Source organism: Mustela erminea, chromosome 6 (assembly GCF_009829155.1).
Source record: "Mustela erminea isolate mMusErm1 chromosome 6, mMusErm1.Pri, whole genome shotgun sequence".
Taxonomy (NCBI): domain Eukaryota; kingdom Metazoa; phylum Chordata; class Mammalia; order Carnivora; family Mustelidae; genus Mustela; species Mustela erminea.
This window is the reverse complement of record NC_045619.1, coordinates 92,821,057-92,840,937: the sequence shown is the minus strand read 5'-3', so window position 1 is coordinate 92,840,937 and position 19,881 is coordinate 92,821,057. Positions and strand designations below refer to the sequence as shown.

At 47.0% G+C, this 19,881-nt stretch overlaps 1 protein-coding gene across 3 annotated transcripts; it reads left to right on the top strand.

Annotated features, from left to right (window-relative positions):
• Positions 1-31: 31 nt before the first annotated feature.
• STAT2 (signal transducer and activator of transcription 2) lies at positions 32-19,705 on the top strand. 3 transcript variants are annotated; one of them, XM_032348677.1, is made up of 24 exons: positions 32-145; positions 2,467-2,680; positions 2,838-2,991; positions 3,343-3,438; positions 3,802-3,891; positions 3,983-4,058; positions 4,529-4,596; positions 4,757-4,905; positions 11,912-12,070; positions 12,172-12,264; positions 12,607-12,666; positions 13,052-13,072; positions 13,287-13,380; positions 13,530-13,577; positions 13,660-13,743; positions 14,114-14,212; positions 14,308-14,443; positions 14,565-14,617; positions 14,744-14,838; positions 15,404-15,540; positions 15,719-15,901; positions 16,138-16,195; positions 17,789-18,108; positions 18,394-19,705. In XM_032348677.1, exons 2-24 carry the CDS (start codon positions 2,550-2,552, stop codon positions 18,534-18,536), a joined length of 2,547 nt encoding a protein of 848 aa, XP_032204568.1. In that variant the 5' UTR covers positions 32-145; positions 2,467-2,549; the 3' UTR covers positions 18,537-19,705. The 3 variants fall into 3 exon arrangements, with proteins under 3 accessions (XP_032204568.1, XP_032204566.1, XP_032204567.1); XM_032348675.1 differs by having other exon boundaries at positions 4,511-4,596; XM_032348676.1 differs by having other exon boundaries at positions 36-145; positions 2,537-2,680; positions 4,511-4,596; positions 18,394-18,536.
• The last annotated feature ends 176 nt before the right edge of the window (positions 19,706-19,881 follow it).

Sequence of the window (19,881 nt, the reverse complement as noted above, 5' to 3'; positions counted from 1 at the left end):
TCAGCTCCAAAGTCAGCTACAAGGGGGCGGACCCGAGGGGCGGGACGAAGCCGAGGGCGGAGCGCTAGCCGGGGCGCTGGAGCTCCTGCGGCCGGAAGCCTGGCCTTGAGCCGCTAGGGAGAGACGGGATTGAGACCCTTATCAGGTACGGGCCCAGAGGGGGCGCGCGGGGGTCGGGTGCAGGCGCGAGTTCCTGCGTGGGAAACGCAGCAGGCCCCGGGTGTACGTCCGGTAGTGGTAAAACTTCGTCTCCAGGTTGAAGGAACTGTCTCCTGCTGCAAAACCGAATCTCCCCATCCAGCCCAGCTCTCCAGCCCTAACACCCATCTTCCCAAACTCCCTGGCAGCCTCCAATACCCTTAGCCAATGCCTTTACCTCCCGGTCTGTCTTAATTTTGATTCTCACCAAAAAACAAAACAAAACAAAACAAAAACCCAAAAACAAATAAACCGATGTCTGAAGGTAGATACGATTTCACTTCCTTCATTGTTAGGTTAAGAAGTGTAAGGTACAGTGGTGCCTGGGTGGCTCAGTGGGTTAAGGCTCTGCCTTCGGCTCAGGTCATGATCCCAGAGTCCTGGAATCGAACCCTGCATGGGGCTCTGCTCCGCGGAGAGACTGCTTCCTCCTCTGTCTCTGCCTGCCTCTCTGCCTACTTGCGATCTGTCAAATAAATAAATAAAAAGAAGTGTAAGGTACAGAGAGGTGAAACGATTTGCCTGAGGTCACATACAAAATGCAATTCTTTTCCCAAAAGCTGTTGAGCACAAAATATATGCCTAAGAGAATGGGAGATACTGGAAAAAAACTTGTTAAGTGTTACAGCCTTTAATCCTCGTGTTTGCGATCAATTTTGGGAAGACCATGGGTTTTTGTTGTTTTGTTTTTTCATATTTAAACCTCGAGGTTAACTTGCCACCTTGCTCTTTTAATAATAGCGGAGATTCGTTCCTGGAGAAGGGGGGGCCTCTCCATTTTTTTGTTTTTGTTTTTTATTTGTTTATTTGTTTTAAAGCAGTACAGGTGCATAGTTTAAAAAGCTAAGCACTAGTAAAAGGTTTAAAATGAAAAATAGGAACTCCTGACCAGTCCTTTCCTCCCCGTGTTTCTACTTCAAAGACATTAAAAAGCATCTCATGATTATTCATACTGGTGGAAGAGAATCTCTCCCACCGCAGAGATTTTTCTTTCATTTGTAATGAGATCATGTGACCTTTTTTTAGACCACAGATGTATGTAAATACCTTTTTCTGTTAGGTTCAGGCTGCAGCAAGAGTAAGTTTTGATTTCCTAAACAGACAGATGGCAGGGGCTGGGAAAGAGAGGAAGAAAGATTCTTAGCCCAGCCTACTTGTTGACATAAGAATCAGTTTTGAGGGAAATTTCACTGTGAAAAAACAAACACCTCTGCTTTCTTTGCCTGACCCCACCCTGGTTGGGGGGGGAGGGTGGAGGGAAAGTTTTCACAAAGTTGATAATCTACAGGAAGAATCAGAGGTCGATAGAGGTCTTAGAAGTAGCACAGTCTTAGGGATTAAGTGACCCCTTGGGCAGTATTTAAATATCTGGAATGGAGTTCCTCCTTCCTGTATGGAGAGCAGATTATAAATTATACCTATCTCTAAAGAGGTTTCAGCCCTTGATAAAGTTTTGGGACCAGCAGGGGTCATGCTGAAATAAATATCTACGATGTAAGTGAATACAAACACAAGCAAATAAATCTAAAATAAATTCATTGAGGGTGATAGATGAAATAAAGATGTTGTAAATATTGTTTAGTGAAGCTGAATGATGGATACATGGATGGTTCTTTTCCTATTCACTCTTCTTGGTGTGTGTGTTTGAAAATTATCTTTTTTTTTTTTAAGATTTTATTTATTTGGGGCACCTGGGTGGCTCAGTGGGTTGAGCCGCTGCCTTCGGCTCAGGTCGTGATCTCAGGGTCCTGGGATCGAGTCCCGCATCGGGCTCTCTGCTCGGCAGGGAGTCTGCTTCCTCCTCTCTCTCTCTGCCTGCCTCTCTGCCTACTTGTGATCTCTCTCTGTCAAATAAATAAATAAAATCTTTAAAAAAAAAAAAAAAAAAGATTTTATTTATTTGACAGAGAGAGATCACAAGTAGGCAGAGAGGCAGGCAGAGAGATAAGGAAGCAGGATCTCTGCTGAGCAGAGAGCCCGATGCAGGGCTCAATCCCAGGACCCTGGGATCAGGACCTGAGTCGAAGGCAGAGGCTTTAACCCACTGAGCCACCCAGGTGCCCCTGAAAATTATCTTTAAAGAGGCCCCCATATTAGAGCTCTTAAATAGTACTCTCTGGAAGAATGTGAACCAAACTGATAATACTGGTTATGTGTGAAGACAAGAGGGGAAGGGACCAAGATTAGGAGCGGGGTCAATGTAGCTTTAATTGTATGTATGTGTGCGCATTTTTTTCTTACCTGTGTAATTAAAAATCTTTATTGTAGTGATAAGCAGTGATGAGACTGTGGCTGATTTAGTCTAGCAAAATTTCTGATTGGAACCTGCATCCTTCAGACTCAGACCCCAAATGGCGCAGTGGGAGATGTTGCAGAATCTCAACAACCCATTTCAGGATCAGCTGCACCAGCTGTACTCAGATAGCCTCCTGCCGGTGGACATTCGACAGTACTTAGCTGTCTGGATTGAAGACCAGAACTGGTGAGTGCCTCAAGAAGTTGGATGTGGGTAGGATGAAGACAGTGTTCTTCTGAGCGCCAGGATCCTGGAGACACCAAAAGCAGGATGGGGTTAGAAGTCCTCAAAAGACGGTAGCAACCCTGCAGTGATACTAATCCTTGTCATTTCTGATCCCCAGGCAAGAGGCTGCACTGGGCAATGATGATTCCAAGGCTATCGTGCTGTTCTTCGACTTCTTGGACCAACTGAACAATGAGTGTGGCCGCTGCAGTCAGGACCCTGAGCTCCTGTTACTACAGCACAACTTGCGAAAATTCTCTCGGGACATTCAGGTACTTAGAGGAGCCAGGAAGAGCCAAAAAGCTGAATAGAAAAGTATAGAGGAGTAGAGAGGAGTATGGTTTAGGGTATGGAACAGGACCTGGAGATGTGAAAGGATGGGGGCAAATCCGGGCAAAGGGAGGACAAGGTCTGGACTTGGGGGGATCACTGGCAGAGAGAAAGGCAGAGTCTAGATGACCCTGTTGGGAAGAGGCTAGGTTTTAGGGTACCAGTGGTGAAGAGGGGGAGGGCTAAGGACCCTGGAGGAGGGGGACTTACTGGGATCAGTGGTGGGGCAGGTCTGGAGGGCTAGATCATTGATGACAGTTGAGTTTAGCCAATTGTTTATCTTCCTACTGCAGGGTCTTCCCCAGGGCCCTACCCAGTTGGCTGAGATGATCTTTAATCTCCTTCTGGAAGAAAAAAGAATTCTGATCCAGGCTCAGAGGGCTCAGTTGGTAAGAACAATTTGTAGTGATTTTGAAAGCTCCTGGAGTAGAGAGTGACTGTGGAAAGGACTCAGAAGTTTGTCTCAGAACAAGATCCTCCCCCACATTCCATGATATATATAATTGCAGAGAGCCCGATGCAGGGCTCAATCCCAGGACCCTGGGATCAGGACCTGAGTCGAAGGCAGAGGCTTTAACCCACTGAGCCACCCAGGTGCCCCTGAAAATTATCTTTAAAGAGGCCCCCATATTAGAGCTCTTAAATAGTACTCTCTGGAAGAATGTGAACCAAACTGATAATACTGGTTATGTGTGAAGACAAGAGGGGATGAAAGATCGGAATTAAAATGTGCTCAGAGTCTCTTATTTCAGGAGCAAGGAGAGCCAGTCCTCGAAGCACCCGCAGAGAGCCAGCAGCATGAGATTGAATCCCGGATCCTGGAATTAAAGGCTATGATGGAGGTGAGTGGATGTGGGAAAAGTTAGGGTCAGTAGGGCTCAGCCTGCCACCTCCCACAGAAGCAGCCTCCTCTGGGTCTTATCTCGTCTCCAGACAGTGAAGAAATCCATCTGCCACCTGAAAGACCAGCAGGATGTCTTCTGCTTCCGATATAAGATCCAGGCCCAAGGTAGGAAGCAAGCACACTGAGGGGTGGTCGAAACACTAGTGCCTGCTGGGAGGCCAGGGGTGGAAGAGGGGAGAAGTGAGCCCCAAGAAGCAGTAATCTCTGGGTACTGCACCAACCGCACTGGGTGCAGCCCCACTGCCAGGGAGAGCTACAAGGGCCAGCCAGGGCTCTGGAGGTTAGGCTGGAGGTGTGGCTGAGGGCCAGCGGGTGGGCGCTTGGGGAGACGCATGACAAACTGCCTCAGCAGATCGAGTGGGCTTTTGGTTCCGGCATGACCCTTCAGAGTCTCCCCGAGGGCCCAAAGGTGCCTCTGCTTTGCTTGGGTCCCCTTCTTCTCCCTTCAAAATGCCCCCTGCTCCCTGCCCCCAAATCTGCCCGAGGTCCTGGTCAGGATGGAGGGGGAAGGAGCCCTAGGTCTGAGCATTTGTCTCACTCCTGCTCCTATCATCCAGTGAAGACACTCTCTTTAGACCCCCATCAGACAAGACAGCAGCAGCTTCTGCAGGAGACTCTCAATGAACTGGACAAAAGGAGAAAGGTGGGAGGCAGACAGAGGGAGTGGGCAACAGAGAATGGGGAAAATGAGGGATGTGGGAGGCCTGGCCTCTTAGCCTTGGCTGCTTTGTCTCTTCCTCCCCAGTTGGGTGGTGGAGGGCGATCGTGAGAAGTGCTCACTACTTACTTTATGTCTTTCTTAGGAAGTGCTGGATGCCATCAAAGCATTGCTAGGCCAGTTAACGACCCTCGTGGAGCTACTGCTGCCCAAGTTGGAGGAATGGAAAGTCCAACAGCAGAAAGCCTGCATCGGAGCCCCTTCTGATGGAGGGTTGGAACAGCTGGAGAAGTGGTGAGAGGCCCGCCCAGCCCTTGTCCCAACCACGCCGCTGTGCTTTGTAAATTGTAAACCATGAATTGTAATGAATTTTCTTGTTCATGTAATGAATGATCTATCTAGGCAGGAGATATTGCTGTCCTTACTCTCTGCTCCCCAAAATGATCCCAGCTCCCTTGTCTGACCACAGTGAACCTCTCTTCATTCTCACCACGCAGAGAACCCAGAGCCCGGTCTTTGCTTTGGTGAAAAGAATGGTTTAAGCCATAGCTGGTTTTTCCTTCCTTTTTAATCACCTAAGAAATAGGTTTTTTACTTTTTTTAAAGATGTATTTATCTATGTTAGAAGAGAGAGAATAAAAGCAGGGCGGGGGAGGAGAGAGGGACAGAGGGAGAAAGAGAATCCTTAAGCAGATTCCCTACTGAGTGCGGAGCCTGATACAAGGCTTAATCCCAGGACTGTGAGATCATGATCAGAGCCAAGATCCCAAGCCAGCTGCTTAACCAGCTGAGCTAACCAGGTGCCCCACTACTTTTTTTTTTTTTTTTAAACTGTAGTGACTATAATATCGGAAAAAAAGAAAGACCATTACCTGTTATTATTGCCCAGATATAGCTACTGTAACACTATACAAAAATTGAATCGTATTTTTGTACTGTTTCGAGAACTGTGGTTTTTGCTTTTTATCTTAGCAGCGTATTACAGTATTTACCTATGTTATTTATTTATTTGTATTTTTAAAATAAGACAGGCTGATGTTTCTTTTTTTCTAAGATTTTATTTATTTTTTAAGTAAACTCTGCACCCAACGTGGGACTCAAACCTACTACCCTGAGATTGAGAGTTGCATGCCCTACCGACTGAGCCAGCCAGGCACCCCTTACCCATGTTTTTGGGTCTGTTTGTTTGTTTGCTTAAGTAGACTCCATGCCCAGCATGGAACCCAACGTGGGGCTTGAACTCACGACCCTGAGATCAAGACCTGAGCTGAGATCAAGAGTCACATGCCTAACTGACTGAACCACCCAGGTGCCCTACACCCATTTTATTTTTAATGGTTGCATAATAGTTCCCTGTATGGAGGTAACATAATTTAGTTAATGAACTCCTATTTTTGGACATTTAGATTTTTTACTTTCTTGCTGTTTTTCTTTAATTTATTTATTTGACAGAGATCACAAGTAGGCAAAGAGGCAGGCAGAGGGAGAGGGAGAAGCAGGCTCCCCGCTGAGCAGAGAGCCCAATGTGGGGCTCGATCCCAGGACCCTGGGATCATGACCTGAGCCAAAGGCAGAGGCTTTAACCCACTGAGCCACCCAGGCGCCCCATTCTTGCTATTTTTTTTAAGTAAGCTCTTTTATATTAATTTTTTGTGATGGGGAAAAAAAACTAATTATGTCTTTCAATATACTTAAAACACCTACTGTTTTAAATATTTTCTAATGAGAAAATTCATGTTATTTATTAAAAATGGGGGTGCCTGGCTGGCTCAGTTGGTAGAATATGCAGCTCTTAATCTTGGGGTCATGAGTTCAAGACCCATATTAGGGGTAGAGTTTACTTTAGTATATGTGCTGCCGAAGCGAGCACGAGTTTACTTTAAAAAAATTAAATAATATTTTTCGGGCGCCTGGGTGGCTCAGTGGTTAAGCCGCTGCCTTCGGCTCAGGTCATGATCTCAGGGTCCTGGGATCGAGTCCCGCATCGGGCTCTCTGCTCAGCAGGGAGCCTGCTTCCTCCTCTCTCTCTCTCTGCCTGCCTCTCTCCCTACTTGTGATTTCTCTCTGTCAAATAAATAAATAAATAAATAAATAAAATCTTTAAAAAGTAAACTATTGGGGCATCTGGGTGGCTAAGTCAGTTAAGTGTTTGCCTTCAGCTCAGATCATGATCCCAAGTTCCTGGGATCGAGCCCTGGGTTGGGCTCCCTGCTTGGTGGGGAGCCTGCTTCTCCCTCTCCCTTTGCCTGCCGCTCCCACTGCTTGTTCTCTCTCTCTCTCTCTCCATCAAATAAATAAATAAATAAATAAAAAGTGAACCATTAAGAATCAATCACAACAATGTTCAGATAAATTGAAAACAGATATATAGGGCTTAGTATAAAGAATCACTACTTAAACTGCAATTGCAAACATAGCCATTATTTGTATAGGGTATGGTAAATTCTGACCTACTAGTGATATCTTGCTCTTTTTAATTTTTAAATTTTTTCAAAAAATTTTTTAAAATTCCAGGTTAGTCACCATACTTTCAGGAATAGAATTTAGGTATTCATCCCTTACATACAATACCCAGTGCTCATCACAAGTGTCCTCCTTAAGCCCACTTCCCCTGCAGCAACCCTCAGTTTGTTCTCTATGGTTTAAGAGTCAGTTCAATAGTATGCCTCTTTTTATCCTCACTATGTTCATCTGTTTCGTTTCTTAAATTCCACATATGAATGAAATCATATGGTATTTGTCCTTCTCTGACTGACTTATTCACTTAGCATAATGCACACTAGCTCCATCCAGGTCATTGCAAATGGCAAGACTTTATTCTTTTCATGAGTGAGTAATATTCCATTATATATATTCAACAAATATTTTGTTTTTTTTCCAAGCTTTTTCTTCCTTTCCTACCCTCATTTTCTTCCTTCTTCCCTCTGCCTCCCTCCCTTTTTTTCTTTTTCCTTCCTCCCCTCCCTCTCTCTTTCTTTTGTTCTTTCTTTCTCCATCCCTCCCTCTCTCTTCTCTTTCCTTTCCTTTCCTTTTCTTTTTTTCTTTTTTTAATCTGGAAATGGGTCAGTTTTTAGATTCTTTGTAAAAAAAAAAAAAAAGTCCCCAGTTTGTGAGGGTAAACTCCATTCATGGGAGAAAACACAGAGCAGAGGTAGCCCTGGAGCTGAAGATCAGCTTTGAGTTTTGGCACAATTTGCAATTCCACAGCTTTCTGGTCAACCTTGCACTGCTCTGTAATCTCACATTTTTCTGTTGAAGATCTCACCTTCCTGGTGTCTGGGTTTATGCAACTTCTTCTTGAAGTAAGCATCAGTGAGATGCTTGGGAATTTGCACACTGCTGATAGCAATCTTGGTGGAGGTGGCCATGACAGATTTGTAGTATGTTCTACGCAGAGGAACTTGATTGAGGGCCAGAGGTCCAGTCACAAGTAGCAAGCCACACTGTTCTAATGCTTCAGGAAAACCACCCTCTTGCCTCTGTGGAGCCCAGGGAGGTTGATCACAATGGTGCCTGGAGGGGCACCTGGGTGGCTCAGTCAGTTAAGTGTCTGCCTTCCTCTCAGATCATGATCTCAGGGTCCTGGGATCAAGCCCTGAATGGGATTCCCTGCTCAACAGGGAGTCAGCTTCTCCTTCTTCCTCTCCCTCTGCCCTTCCCTCCACTCATTCTCTCTCTCTTTCTCTCTCTCTCAAATAAATAAATAAAATCTTAAAAAAAAAAAAAAAGTGGTGACACTAGCTTGCAGTTTTCTCACATGCTGCCTGAAAGGTTTTTTTTGCCATAGCTCAACAGCTTTCAAGCCCCATCTCCGGTAGGATAATACCTAGGCATTTGGGGAAGTTTAACTACCCCGGTACCACCAATCTTGTCACCACCAACTGGTTTTGTGACAGTAGCAGGAACCTTCTTTTTCTTTTCAACTCTGGATTTAGCTGCTGAATACTTCCTGTTGTACATGGCCTTTCTGGAATACATAGCTGATAGGAACTACGTGCCAATTCCTCTGACTAGGACAGGGTTTTGGGCTGCAATGGGGCTCCCATTTCTTTGGCATTTCAGCCTTGAGGTTACCCCCCTTCATCCTGCTACCAGCTTCAGCCTTCTTGGCTCCAGGTTTCTTTTCCTTAGGATCTGGCTTCTCATCTTTTTCACCCACCATTTTGTGAGATGAAAAAGGATTTTTTTCTTTTTTTGAGAAAGGATTTTTTTTTTTTAAGTTTATTTATTTATTTAAACAATCTCTACACCCAGTGTGAGGCTCACACTCACAACCCTGAGATCAAGAGTTGTGTGCTGCTCCAACTGAATCAGCTGGGCACCCCGATTTCTTGCTATTTTAAACAGTGCTGCAGTAAACATCCTCATAGCTTTATCTTTATATCCCTAATTATTTCTGTACTATAAATTCTCAAAAGTGGTATTCCTGGGTTAAAAGATACACCTTTCTTTTGGTGGTGTTATTGTGTTGATCCTTTGTTTCATTGTTTTGTTTTGTTTTTTAAGATTTTATTGGGGCGCCTGGGTGGCTCAGTTGTTTAAGCATTTGCCTTTGGTCCAGGTCATGATTGCACGGTGCTGAGATCGAGCCCTGCATTGGGCTCCCTGCTCAGCGAAGAGCCTGCTTCTCTCTTTCCTCTGCTGCTCCCCCTGCTTGTTCTCTTTCTGTCAAATAAATAAAATCTTTTTAATTTTTTATTATTATTACTTTTTTAAAGATTTTATTTGGTTATTTGTCAGGCAGAGATCACAAGTAGGCAGAGAGAGAGAAGGGGGAAGCAGGCCCCCTGCTGAGCAGAAATTCCTAATGTGGGACTCCATCCCAGATCATGACCTGAGCCGATGGCAGAGGCTTTAACCCACTGAGCCACCCAGATGCCCCTTTTATTATTATTTTTAAAGATCTTATTTATTGGGGCGCCTGGGTGGCTCAGTTGGTTAAGCAGCTGCCTTCGGCTCAGGTCATGATCCCAGCGTCCTGGGATCGAGTCCCACATCGGGCTCCTTGCTCGGCAGGGAGCCTGCTTCTCCCTCTGCCTCTGCCTGCCATTCTGTCTGCCTACGCTCACTCTCTCTCCCCTTCTCTCTCTGATAAATAAATAAAATCTTTTAAAAAAAAAAAAGATCTTATTTATTTGACAGAGAGAGCACAAGCAGGGGAAGCAGCAGAGGGAGAGGGAGAAACAAGCTCTCTACTGAGCAGGGAGCCCAATGCGGGGCTCCATCCCTGGCCCCTGGGATCATGACCTGAGCTAAAGGCAGATGCTTAACAACTGAGCCACCCATATGCCCCAAATAAAATCTTTTTCATCTTTCTATTTTTTTAATTTTTTAAAAATTTATTTGTCAGAGAGAAAGCATGCACACAAGCAGACAGAGTGGCAGGCAGAGGCAGATAGAGAAGCAGGCTCCCTGCCGAGCGAGGAGCCCGATGCGGGACTCGATCCCAGAACCCTGGGATCATGACCTGAGCTGAAGGCAGCGGCTTAACTGACTGAGCCACCCAGGCATCCCTTTTTATTTTTTTTTATTTAAATTTTTTTTAAAGATTTTATTTATGTATTTGACAGAGAGAGATATAGTGAGAGAGGGAATACATGGCGAGAGGGAACACAAGCAGGGAGAGTGGAAAAGGGAGAACCAGGCCTCCTGCTGAGCAGGAAGCTGGATGCAGGGCTCGATCCTAGGACCCTGGGGATTATGACCTGAACCGAAGGCAGACACTTAACGACTGAGCCACCCAGGTGCCCCATAAAATCGTTTTTAAAAAAGGAAATAAAAATAAAGATTTTATTTTATTTATTTATTTGTCAGAGAGAGAGAGAGAGAGCGAGCAAGCAAGCATAAGCGGGGGAGTGGCAGCCAGAGGGAGAAGCAGGCTCCCTGCAGAGCAAGGAGCCTTATGTAGGACTTGATCCCAGGACCCTGGGATCATGACTTGAGCTGAAAGTAGATGCTTAATTGACTGAGCCACCCAGGCATCCCTTGTTTTGTTTTTCAGTATTTTATTTATTTATTTATTTATTTGGCGGGGGGCCGAGGGAGAGAGTGAGAAGCCAACTCCCCACTGAGCATAGAGCCCAACATGGGGCTCCATCCCAGGACTCCAGGATCATGACCCAAGCTGAAAGCAGGTCCTTAACTGACTGAACCACCCAGGTACCCCTGTATATTTATTTTAAATAGGAGTCATATCATATATGTACTATCTTGTGATTTTTAACAATTTAGTATTTTTGGATACTTTTTGCAAGTTAAAAATTTGAGCCTGGGCACCTGGCTGGCTCAGTTTCTGGAGGGTGTGACTCTTGACCTTGGGGTTGTGAGTTCAGTCCCCACATTGGGCGTAGAGATGACTTAAATTAATAAACTTAAAAGCAATTGAACCTATATGATTAATAGTTGCTGTCTGATTATTTCCTTAGGATACAGCTTAGAAATAGAAGACTGCAGGGGCACCTAGGTGACTCAGTAGGTTAAGTCTTGATCTCAGTTCAGGTCTTAATCTCAGGGTTGTGAGTTCAAGCCCTGTATTGGGCTCCACGCTGGGCACAAACCTACAAAAAAAAAAAAAAAAAAAAGAGAGAGAGAGAGAGAGAGAAAAGAAATACTGCAAATGGTGTGCATGTTTTTTGAGTCTTTTTAGACGTTAGTTCCAAATTGCTATCCTAGTCTATTTGCTCATATGTAGCGTATAATTGACTTCCTGTCACCACACTGCCTATTATTATCTTCTGTTATAGAGATAGTAAAGTACAGAAGTTGAAGTATTATGGCTGACTTGGTAGGTAGGGCATGTGACTCTTGATCTTGGGGTGGTGAGTTTGAGCCCCACTTTGGGGGTGGAGCCTACTTTAAAAAGTCTGGATTATGCAGCCAGACTGCCTGGATCACCCACTCATTCCATACTAGTTCTATGACCTTGAGCAAGTCACTTAGCCTTTCTCTACTACAGTTCAATTATCTGTAAAATGGAACTAATAATAGTAGCCACCTCATCGAGTTGTGATAAGGATTAAATACATTAAGTACTTAGAATAATAGTACATATCAAGCATCATATGAAAATAGCTTCATTATAGAAATAAATCTCTCAGCAGTTTCATATGTGAAAGTGGCTTTGATTTTAATCCCTCAGATTATCAGTCATGTTGCATCATCTTTCATATGCTTCTGGGTTCTTTTTTGTCCCAGTCAGTTTCTTGCTTTCTATGTAGTTAAAGGAGAGCTTCTGGAGCCCGTCTGGGGTCACCAGGACACTCATCAGTTCTCTCTCCCTCTCTGGAATCCCATCACCCAGGTTCACAGCTGGAGCCAAGCTGTTGTTTCACCTGCGCCAGCTGTTGAAGGAGCTGAAGGGATTGAGATGCCTGGTTAGCTATCAAAATGACCCTCTGAACAGAGGGGTGGACCTGCGGGAGGCTCAGGTCATGGAGTTGCTACACCACCTGCTCCAAAGGTCTAGAGGCCAGTGTGGGAGCTCCTGGGAGGGCAGAAAGAGCAAGAGGAGCCATCCTTATAGAGACTGAGCTCTATTCTCTCCTCCATCTCTCTCTGCAGAGCCTTTGTGGTAGAAATCCAGCCCTGCATGCCCCAAACTCCCCATCGACCCCTCATCCTCAAGACTGGGACCAAGTTCACTGTCCAAACAAGGTTGGCATTTCAGAACTCATTCCTGCTTCCTTTCTGGTACTTTTTCTGGTATTTTTGCTCTGGTACTACTGTTTGCTTTCTGGCTTTACAGATCTCTCTGCTCTTGTCTTCTCTCTTTTCTCCCCAATCCACCTACCACCACCACTACCACCTTCCCCACCCCCACTCTTTTCCTTCTACTCCTTCTTCTTCTTTTTTTTCTTCTTCTTCTTCTTCTTCTTCTGCTTCTTTTCCTCCTGTCACCTAGGTCTTCTAATCTCTTACCTTGTCGTCTTCAAACATCTGATATCTCCAGGAGATGGAGACTGACTGCTTTTCCCTATCCAACTCCTTTTTCCCTAGGCTGCTGGTGAGACTCCAGGAAGGCAATGAGTCACTGACTGCAGAAGTCTCGATTGACAGGTCCGGTGGGGCACATGGACCATGGGGAGGCTGGGGCATAGGCTGCTGGGGCAGAGGAGACACACAGTCTTCATCATAAGGTCCTGGGGTTGTGTTCTTACCCTGTCCGTGCCTACTCAGAAATGAACTCCTCACTTTTGTCGAGCACTACATAACCTGCAGCTTGTCAAGTCCTTGTTTGTCACAGGGACCCCATGAGTTAGGTATTATCAGTGCACCATTCAAATGAAGAAACAAGCCTGGAGAGGGTATGTCTCCTGTGCAAGGCCATGTAGCTAGTGAGCGCAGATCTGGGTTTGAACCCAGGTCTATCTATTCCTAAAGACTAAATTCCTAACTTCTACACTGATTTTGCTTCCCAGTGATTTTTTTTTTTCCTTTTCAGGAATCCTCCTCAATCACAAAGGTAGGTGTCTGACAAGGATGCTGCAAACATCTGGGCGCTGCACGGCCTGCACAACCACATGGGGGCGCAGGCAAGGAGGAGGTTGATTTGGTTGGGGTATGGACAAAGGGAGAAGGGAGAACCGACATGAGGCGGAATATGTGTTGTTTTTCCTGCTGAGTTTTTAGAGTAACTCTGCTTCTGTTCTCCATATATCTTCTTCCCCCTGAAATAGCTTCCGGAAGTTCAACATTCTAACCTCAAACCAGAAAACTTTGACCCCGGAGAAAGGGCAGAGTCAGGGCTTAATTTGGGACTTCCGCTACCTGGTAAGAAGGGCTAGTAGCTTAAGTGTCTGGTCCAGTGGAACAGACTGAAGGAAATTCCCAGGCCTGGGAAGTCTTGAGGCAAAACAGGGGTTCCAGGGACCTTGGACATCCCCACTCTGGCATTTTTCTCTCCTTCTCTCAACTCACAGACTCTGGTGGAGCAACGTTCAGGTGGTTCAGGAAAGGGCTGCAATAAGGTGAGGCCTGGACAGAGAGAATGGGGGGATGGGAGGAACTTGCCAAAGGGCCCTCTGATGGTTGTGTCTTCGGCTGTCCTAGGGAATGGTGGGTGTGACAGAGGAACTGCACATTATAAGCATTACCGTCAAATACACCTACCAGGGTCTGCAGGAGGAGCTGAAAGTGAGTGAAAATGGAGGGCAGGGAGAAATGAAGCAGATTTGGCTGAAGGCATTAAGAAGGGGTTAAATAGAAGCCTTGGGGGGCGCCTGGGTGGCTCAGTGGTTTAAGCCTCTGCCTTCAGCTCAGGTCATGATCTCAGGGTCCTGGGATCGAGACCCACATCAGGCTCTCTGCTCAGCGGGGAGCCTGCTTCCCCCTCTCTCTCTGCCTGCCTTCTGTCTACTTGTGATCTCTCTCTGTCTATCAAATAAATAAATAAAAATCTTTTTTAAAAAAATAAATAAATAGAAGCCTTGGGAAATTCTCCCCCTTTGCCCCCGTCAAAGCTAGAAACATTGCATCCCTCCACTGACTCCTGTTTTCTCTTCAGACCGACACCCTCCCTGTGGTGATTATTTCTAACATGAACCAAGTCTCCATTGCCTGGGCCTCAGTTCTTTGGTTCAATCTGCTTAGCTCAAACCCCCAGGTAGGAGGTGGGGCCAACGGTGAAGGATGGCCAGGAGGGGTGTGGAAGCTTGGCATGAGGGCACTTCTTCTCAGCCATTCTTCCCACCCGTGCAGAATCAGCAGTTCTTCTCCAGCCCCCCCAAGGCCCCCTGGAGCTTGCTGGGCCCTGCTCTCAGTTGGCAGTTCTCCTCCTACGTTGGCCGAGGTCTTGACCCAGACCAGCTGAGCATGCTGAAGAACAAGCTGTTTGGTACAGACCTCCTTTTCCCTCAGCCTTTCCCTCGTTGTTGTCTCCCCAGCCCTCCATCCGTTCTGTTCCAGGGACCCTGGCCTTGCCTTCTCCATTATCTGAACTGCCTGTCTTCCCTCAGGGCAGAACTGTAGGACCGAGGGCGCATTGTTATCCTGGGCTGACTTCACTAAGGTAACTCCCTGCATCCCGTGCGGCCAGATCAAGCTTCTACGCAAACCCTAGTCCTTCCCTTCCTCACATGTTCTGCTCACTGCGGACACCTCCACGTCTCTTTCTGCTTTCCCATTCCTCCTGCAGCGAGAGAGCCCTCCTGGCAAGCTACCGTTCTGGACATGGTTGGACAAAATTCTGGAGCTCGTCCATGACCACCTGAAGGATCTCTGGAATGATGGGTAAGGCCTAGGTCAGCCTCCCTCTCCCCGCCACTCCCTTTCTGGCTTTCTGGGCTTGAGAGCGGACCGGTGCGCCCTCCTGTGGTAGAAAGGGAGAGCAAACACTGGTGCAAGATCGCAAGGTCACATCCGCTCCAGTGTGCAAAAATAGTCACAGCCAGCGCACGCCCTGTGTCCACTGAGTCCTGGGAGCCTGACGAGCGCTCTTTATGAGTTCTTTCCTGTACTCCTTGGAACGACGCGGGGTCGCAGAGATGTTCCAAGAATTCACCCAACGGGCGTAGTTGGGATTCAAACCCAGGCCTGTCTGCAAGCCCACGCGCTTTGCACGACACTGCCTTGCTCATTTGTACAGCATTTTGCCTCTTACAAGATGCTTTTCGTCTCTGACTTCGCGGAAGTCTCGTACCTCCTCCAACCATGGAAGGCGGATACCAATACTGTTAGTAAGATGAAGTGACTTGGCCGAGAGCAAGGCCCCAGAACCTGGCCCTCCCTCCCCAGACAGGGAGAGCAGGGGAGCAGGGAGGCGGGTCAGCCTCACGGCAGCCTTTCTGTGTTTCAGATGTATCATGGGCTTCGTGAGCCGGAGCCAGGAGCGCAAGCTGCTCAAGAAGACCATGTCCGGCACCTTTTTACTGCGTTTCAGCGAAACATCGGAAGGGGGCATTACCTGCTCGTGGGTGGAACATCAGGATGACGGTCAGCAGCTTTGCCCTCGAGGTCCCCAGAGCCGGTCCACTCTGGCCCTCGGCCGCCCTGGACTTCCCTGGCTCTGTCCGCAATCTCTCAGCAGGCTTGGGGTTGGACGGGCAGGGCGGGGTCATCCCAGGCCCAACCTCCTCTTTCATGCCTGCCTGTTCCCACATCCCTTCTGCAGACAGGGTGCTCATCTACTCCGTGCAGCCTTTCACCAAGGACGTGCTGCAGTCTCTCCCACTGACTAAAATCATTCGCCACTACCAGCTGCTCACCGAGGAGAACATCCCGGAGAACCCACTGCGCTTCCTCTACCCCCGGATCCCCCGGGATGAGGCTTTCGGGCGCTACTACCAAGAGAAAGGTGAGAAGTGTTGACACACGTCCGTGGAAGGTGGCAGGGGTTCTCAGGCATCTACAAACCCAACATCTTTCCTCCAGACATGGAAAAATGGATAGCCAGAGAAGTGAAAGGCTTTGTGTCCAGGATGCCAATTGTTAGTGGGGAGACATGGTTATCAGGACCATTTGCGTGAGGGGTCCTTGGGCTATGCATCCAGCCCCCTGACGTCCCTATCCTCTTGCATATGTGCCCCACAGTTAATATTGAAGAACGGAGGAAATACCTGAAACATAAGCTCATTGTGGTCTCTAACAGGTGAGAGATGTGTTTCTTGACCCATCCTCCCTAACCCTTGTTGGCTGATGGAGTGACCCAGATCTGCCCAGTTCACCTCGCTGACCTACTCTCCTACTAACCCATACTCTTGAGCCTCTAGGGTTTTTTTCTGGTTCTGCCATCCTGTTTCCTCTCTAGTGTTCTGCTGCCATCCTTAGGTTGTTTCTACAGGCCTTCCCTGCTAATACCCGCCATCACCACTGATGTTCCTGGGCAGCTACTTGAAGCATGGTACTAAATACTTTTTTAACAACAGGGTTGGTTGTTTTTTTTGTTTTGTTTTGTTTTTTCATTTTATTGAATCCTTTTGAGAATCCACCCAAGTAGGTGATTAACAGCCACATTTAAGGAAAATTTATCATATGGCAGATATGGGACTAAATGTCTGTGTTTAGTTTCTGATTTATTGAATCTTTGTACTAGGCCCATGAGGTGGCTGTGGGTATGAACCTCTGTAGCCAAAGAACGTGAGGTTTACTGTGGCATGCTTCCGGTACCTAGCTAATAAACGATCCAGGTCTGCCAGATTCCAAAGTCCTGCTTTTTTGTTTTGTTTTGTTTTGTTTTGTTTTTTCATCTTAAAACAACACCCATCTATTTATTTTTCTTTAAAGATTTCATTTATTTATTTGACAGAGAGATCACAAGTAGGCAGAGAGGCAGGCAGAGGGAGAGGGGAAAGCAGGCTCCCTGCTGAGCAGAGAGTCCGATGTGGGGCTCCATCCCAGGACCCTGAGATCATGACGGGGGCCGAAGACAGAGGCTTAACCCACTGAGCCATCTAGGCACCCCAACAACACCCATTTATTATCTCACATTCTCCATGGATCAAGAGTCTGGTCATGGCTTAACTGAGTTCTTTGCTCAGGGCCTCACGAGGCTGCAGTTCAGAGTTTCGGTTAGGACTTCGGTCTCATCTGAGGCTTGTGGTTCTCTTCAAAGCTCAAGTGATTGTTGGCTGAATTAATTTTCTCGGAGCTGTAGGACCCCTGGCGGCTTGTGTCTTCAAAGCCGACAGGAGAATCTCCAAAGTCCTGCGTTTAACCATCCTACTGCCTCTTGTATTCTATTAGGCGGTGGTGGTCCCATTTTATTGACGATAAATCTGAGGCTCAGAAAGCTAAAGATCACCCATCCAATAAATAATAGGGCTCAAACTCTGGCAAGCCTGATTCCAAAGCCTGTGCTTTTAAGCCCTCTGCTCTGTTGCTCTGTTGCCTTCTTCTTCTTTTTTATTTTTTAAGATTGTATTTATTTATTTGAGAGAGAGAAAGTGGGTGAGCAGTGGGGTAGGGTGGGGTGGTAGAGGGAGAGGCTGAGAGAGAATCTCAAGCAGATTCTGCCACACTGAGCATGGAGCCTGACCTGGGGCTGATCTCACAATCCTGAGATCATGACCTGAGCTGAAATCAAGAGTCAGACGCTTAACTCACTGAGCCAACCAGGCACTTCCCACCCCCCTCCCCGCTCTGTTGCCTTCTTAGCCTAGAGAGATAGTCTCTGCTTGCTCTGCCATTCCCCACTTCCCCTAAACAACCAGCCCTGCACCTTTGTCTGTGTTGTGGTATCCAGACAGGTCGATGAGCTGCAGCAACTGCCAGACCTTAAGCTGGAGCCAGAGGCGGAGTCATCTGAGCTGGAGTCGGGCCTGGCACCATTGCTAGGGCAAGAAACAGGCCTGGAGTTAGGGCCACTGCTAGAGGCAGGCCTGGACCTGGGGCCAGCCCTCGAGCCCCTGCCAGAGCCCACATTAGATGTGGTAGCAGGAATGCCAGAGCCAAACGTGGGACCAGAGCTGAAGCTGGAGCCTCTTCTAGACCCTGTATCCCAGGCAGTGCCAGAGCCAGATTTGCCCCATGACCTGAGACACTTGAACACTGACGAAATGGAAAGTAAGTGATGAGATGGAGCTCGGGAAGAGGGGACACATTCCCTTTACCGATTGCCCTCCCTTACCCATTGTAGAAAAAGCTGAGCTCTAAGCTCCTCTTTGGAGGGAGGCTCATTTCTTTGTGATTCCTTTTATTAGGAAATGTACATGCTCCCTCTTTCCCCAACCTAAGTGCCTCCTTGGGCCTTGTTCAGACCTCTCCTGCCATCCTTCCTCATTTTCCCTGCTGGGTTGGGAACTCCTTACCTAAGATCAGGGCCTGATTTCTTTCTTTGGACTACCTTAGTCTTCAGAAACACTATGAAGATTGAAGAAATCATGACAAACGGTGACCCTCTGTTTGCTGGACAGAACACCGTGGACGAGGCTTACGTCTTCCACCCCAGCCATTTCCACACGGATGGGCCCTTGATACCTTCTGACTACTAGGAACAACATTTCCTCTGTTCTTCCTGTATCTTTTGTCCCTTCTACCCCCCACATCACAGTGTTGCTCTCCAAGGATGGAAAACCTGTTCCAAGCTGGTTAACTTTGGCATTGGGAGTGGGAAGTAAAGGCAGACTATGGATAAGGAAGGGGCACCAAGGAACCAGAAGAGATGTTAGCCATGGCTCTAACTAGGATCTTTGAGGCCAGCTGCTGTTTGGGGAGGTACCGGCGTTCTGAGGGTAGGCCAGCACAGTTAGGTGGTGTTGAGGAGGCTCAGGCACTTGGAGTGGCTTCTTTCCAGGAAAGGAGGATGTCAACATTTGAATAGTTGGTAAGGCTAATGTGGCGGTGCCCACTAGCATTGGCCATCCATAGGGAACAGAGACATGTGATAGGATTCCATTTCTCTCTTCTGGTTCTTTCATGTCTAGAATAACCTTTTCCTTCCTTCTCCCACTCACTCCTGATTCAAGGCCTAAATTCCTTTGTTTTCTGCCATGACTGAGAGCTTCCTGCTTCAGCCCACCATGCGAAGCTCCCCTCAGCAGAAGTGAATAGGAGATAAACGTCCCCTGCGTACCAGTGTCTTCCCCTGCCCCCCAAGCTGGCCACACCCGTTCCTTCCCCTAAAATGATCCTGCCAATCTAATATTCTGTGAAGCTTTGCATAATAATTTACTCCGTTTAGTCTCCACTTCCTCAATGCTTAGGAGACAAATCACTCTTGGAGGCCAGGGATGGTAGGGTGGCTGAGAATTTAGGGATCACTTTTTATAGTATTAGGTAGAATGTGGTATTTTTACAGAGGAAGAGAAGCCCTGGGTCTTAGATATTTCTCTATTAAGATAACCATTTGTTCTTTTGTACAATATATTGCTTATCTGAAAGGAGAGTTTCTATTCCTTGGGTGTGGACCTGGGCAAAAACCACGTTCCCCGAACTTAGAACTTTGAATGTTTATCATTGGCTTCCAGACAATCTCACACGTTAGTCATTCCCAGGGAATCCCAGGACAATTGCTGTTTTTTTCTAGCATAACTTGAGATGGAATAAAAGTGAGGCCCTGTACGTATGGCTGTTTTCTGGCTGGTATGTTAGAGGAATCAGCCTCTTCAGAAAGAGGCCCTTCTTAGCAGAAGTGGCCAATAAACTTTGTGCTGACCTACAAGTGTTTCCTCTCTGAACTTCTTTACTTCTCTGCTCACAAAGACTGATGTCCTTGGAGACACCAGCAGGCTATGTAGGATCGAGGTCAGCAAATCACAACCTGTCTTCCAGCCACCAAAGTAGGCATCCTCTTGTGATGTTTTTCTTCTTACCCCTCTGTTTATGTATTATTTTTCA

Bases quoted from the DNA above. Each gene is read 5' to 3' on its own strand.
- STAT2 (XM_032348675.1), top strand. From the start codon at position 2,550: ATGGCGCAGTGGGAGATGTTGCAGAATCTCAACAACCCATTTCAGGAT. The intron at 2,681-2,837 runs GTGAGTGCCTCA...TCTGATCCCCAG, and splicing joins TGGATTGAAGACCAGAACTG to GCAAGAGGCTGCACTGGGCA. The intron at 13,744-14,113 runs GTGAGTGAAAAT...TTTTCTCTTCAG, and splicing joins GTCTGCAGGAGGAGCTGAAA to ACCGACACCCTCCCTGTGGT.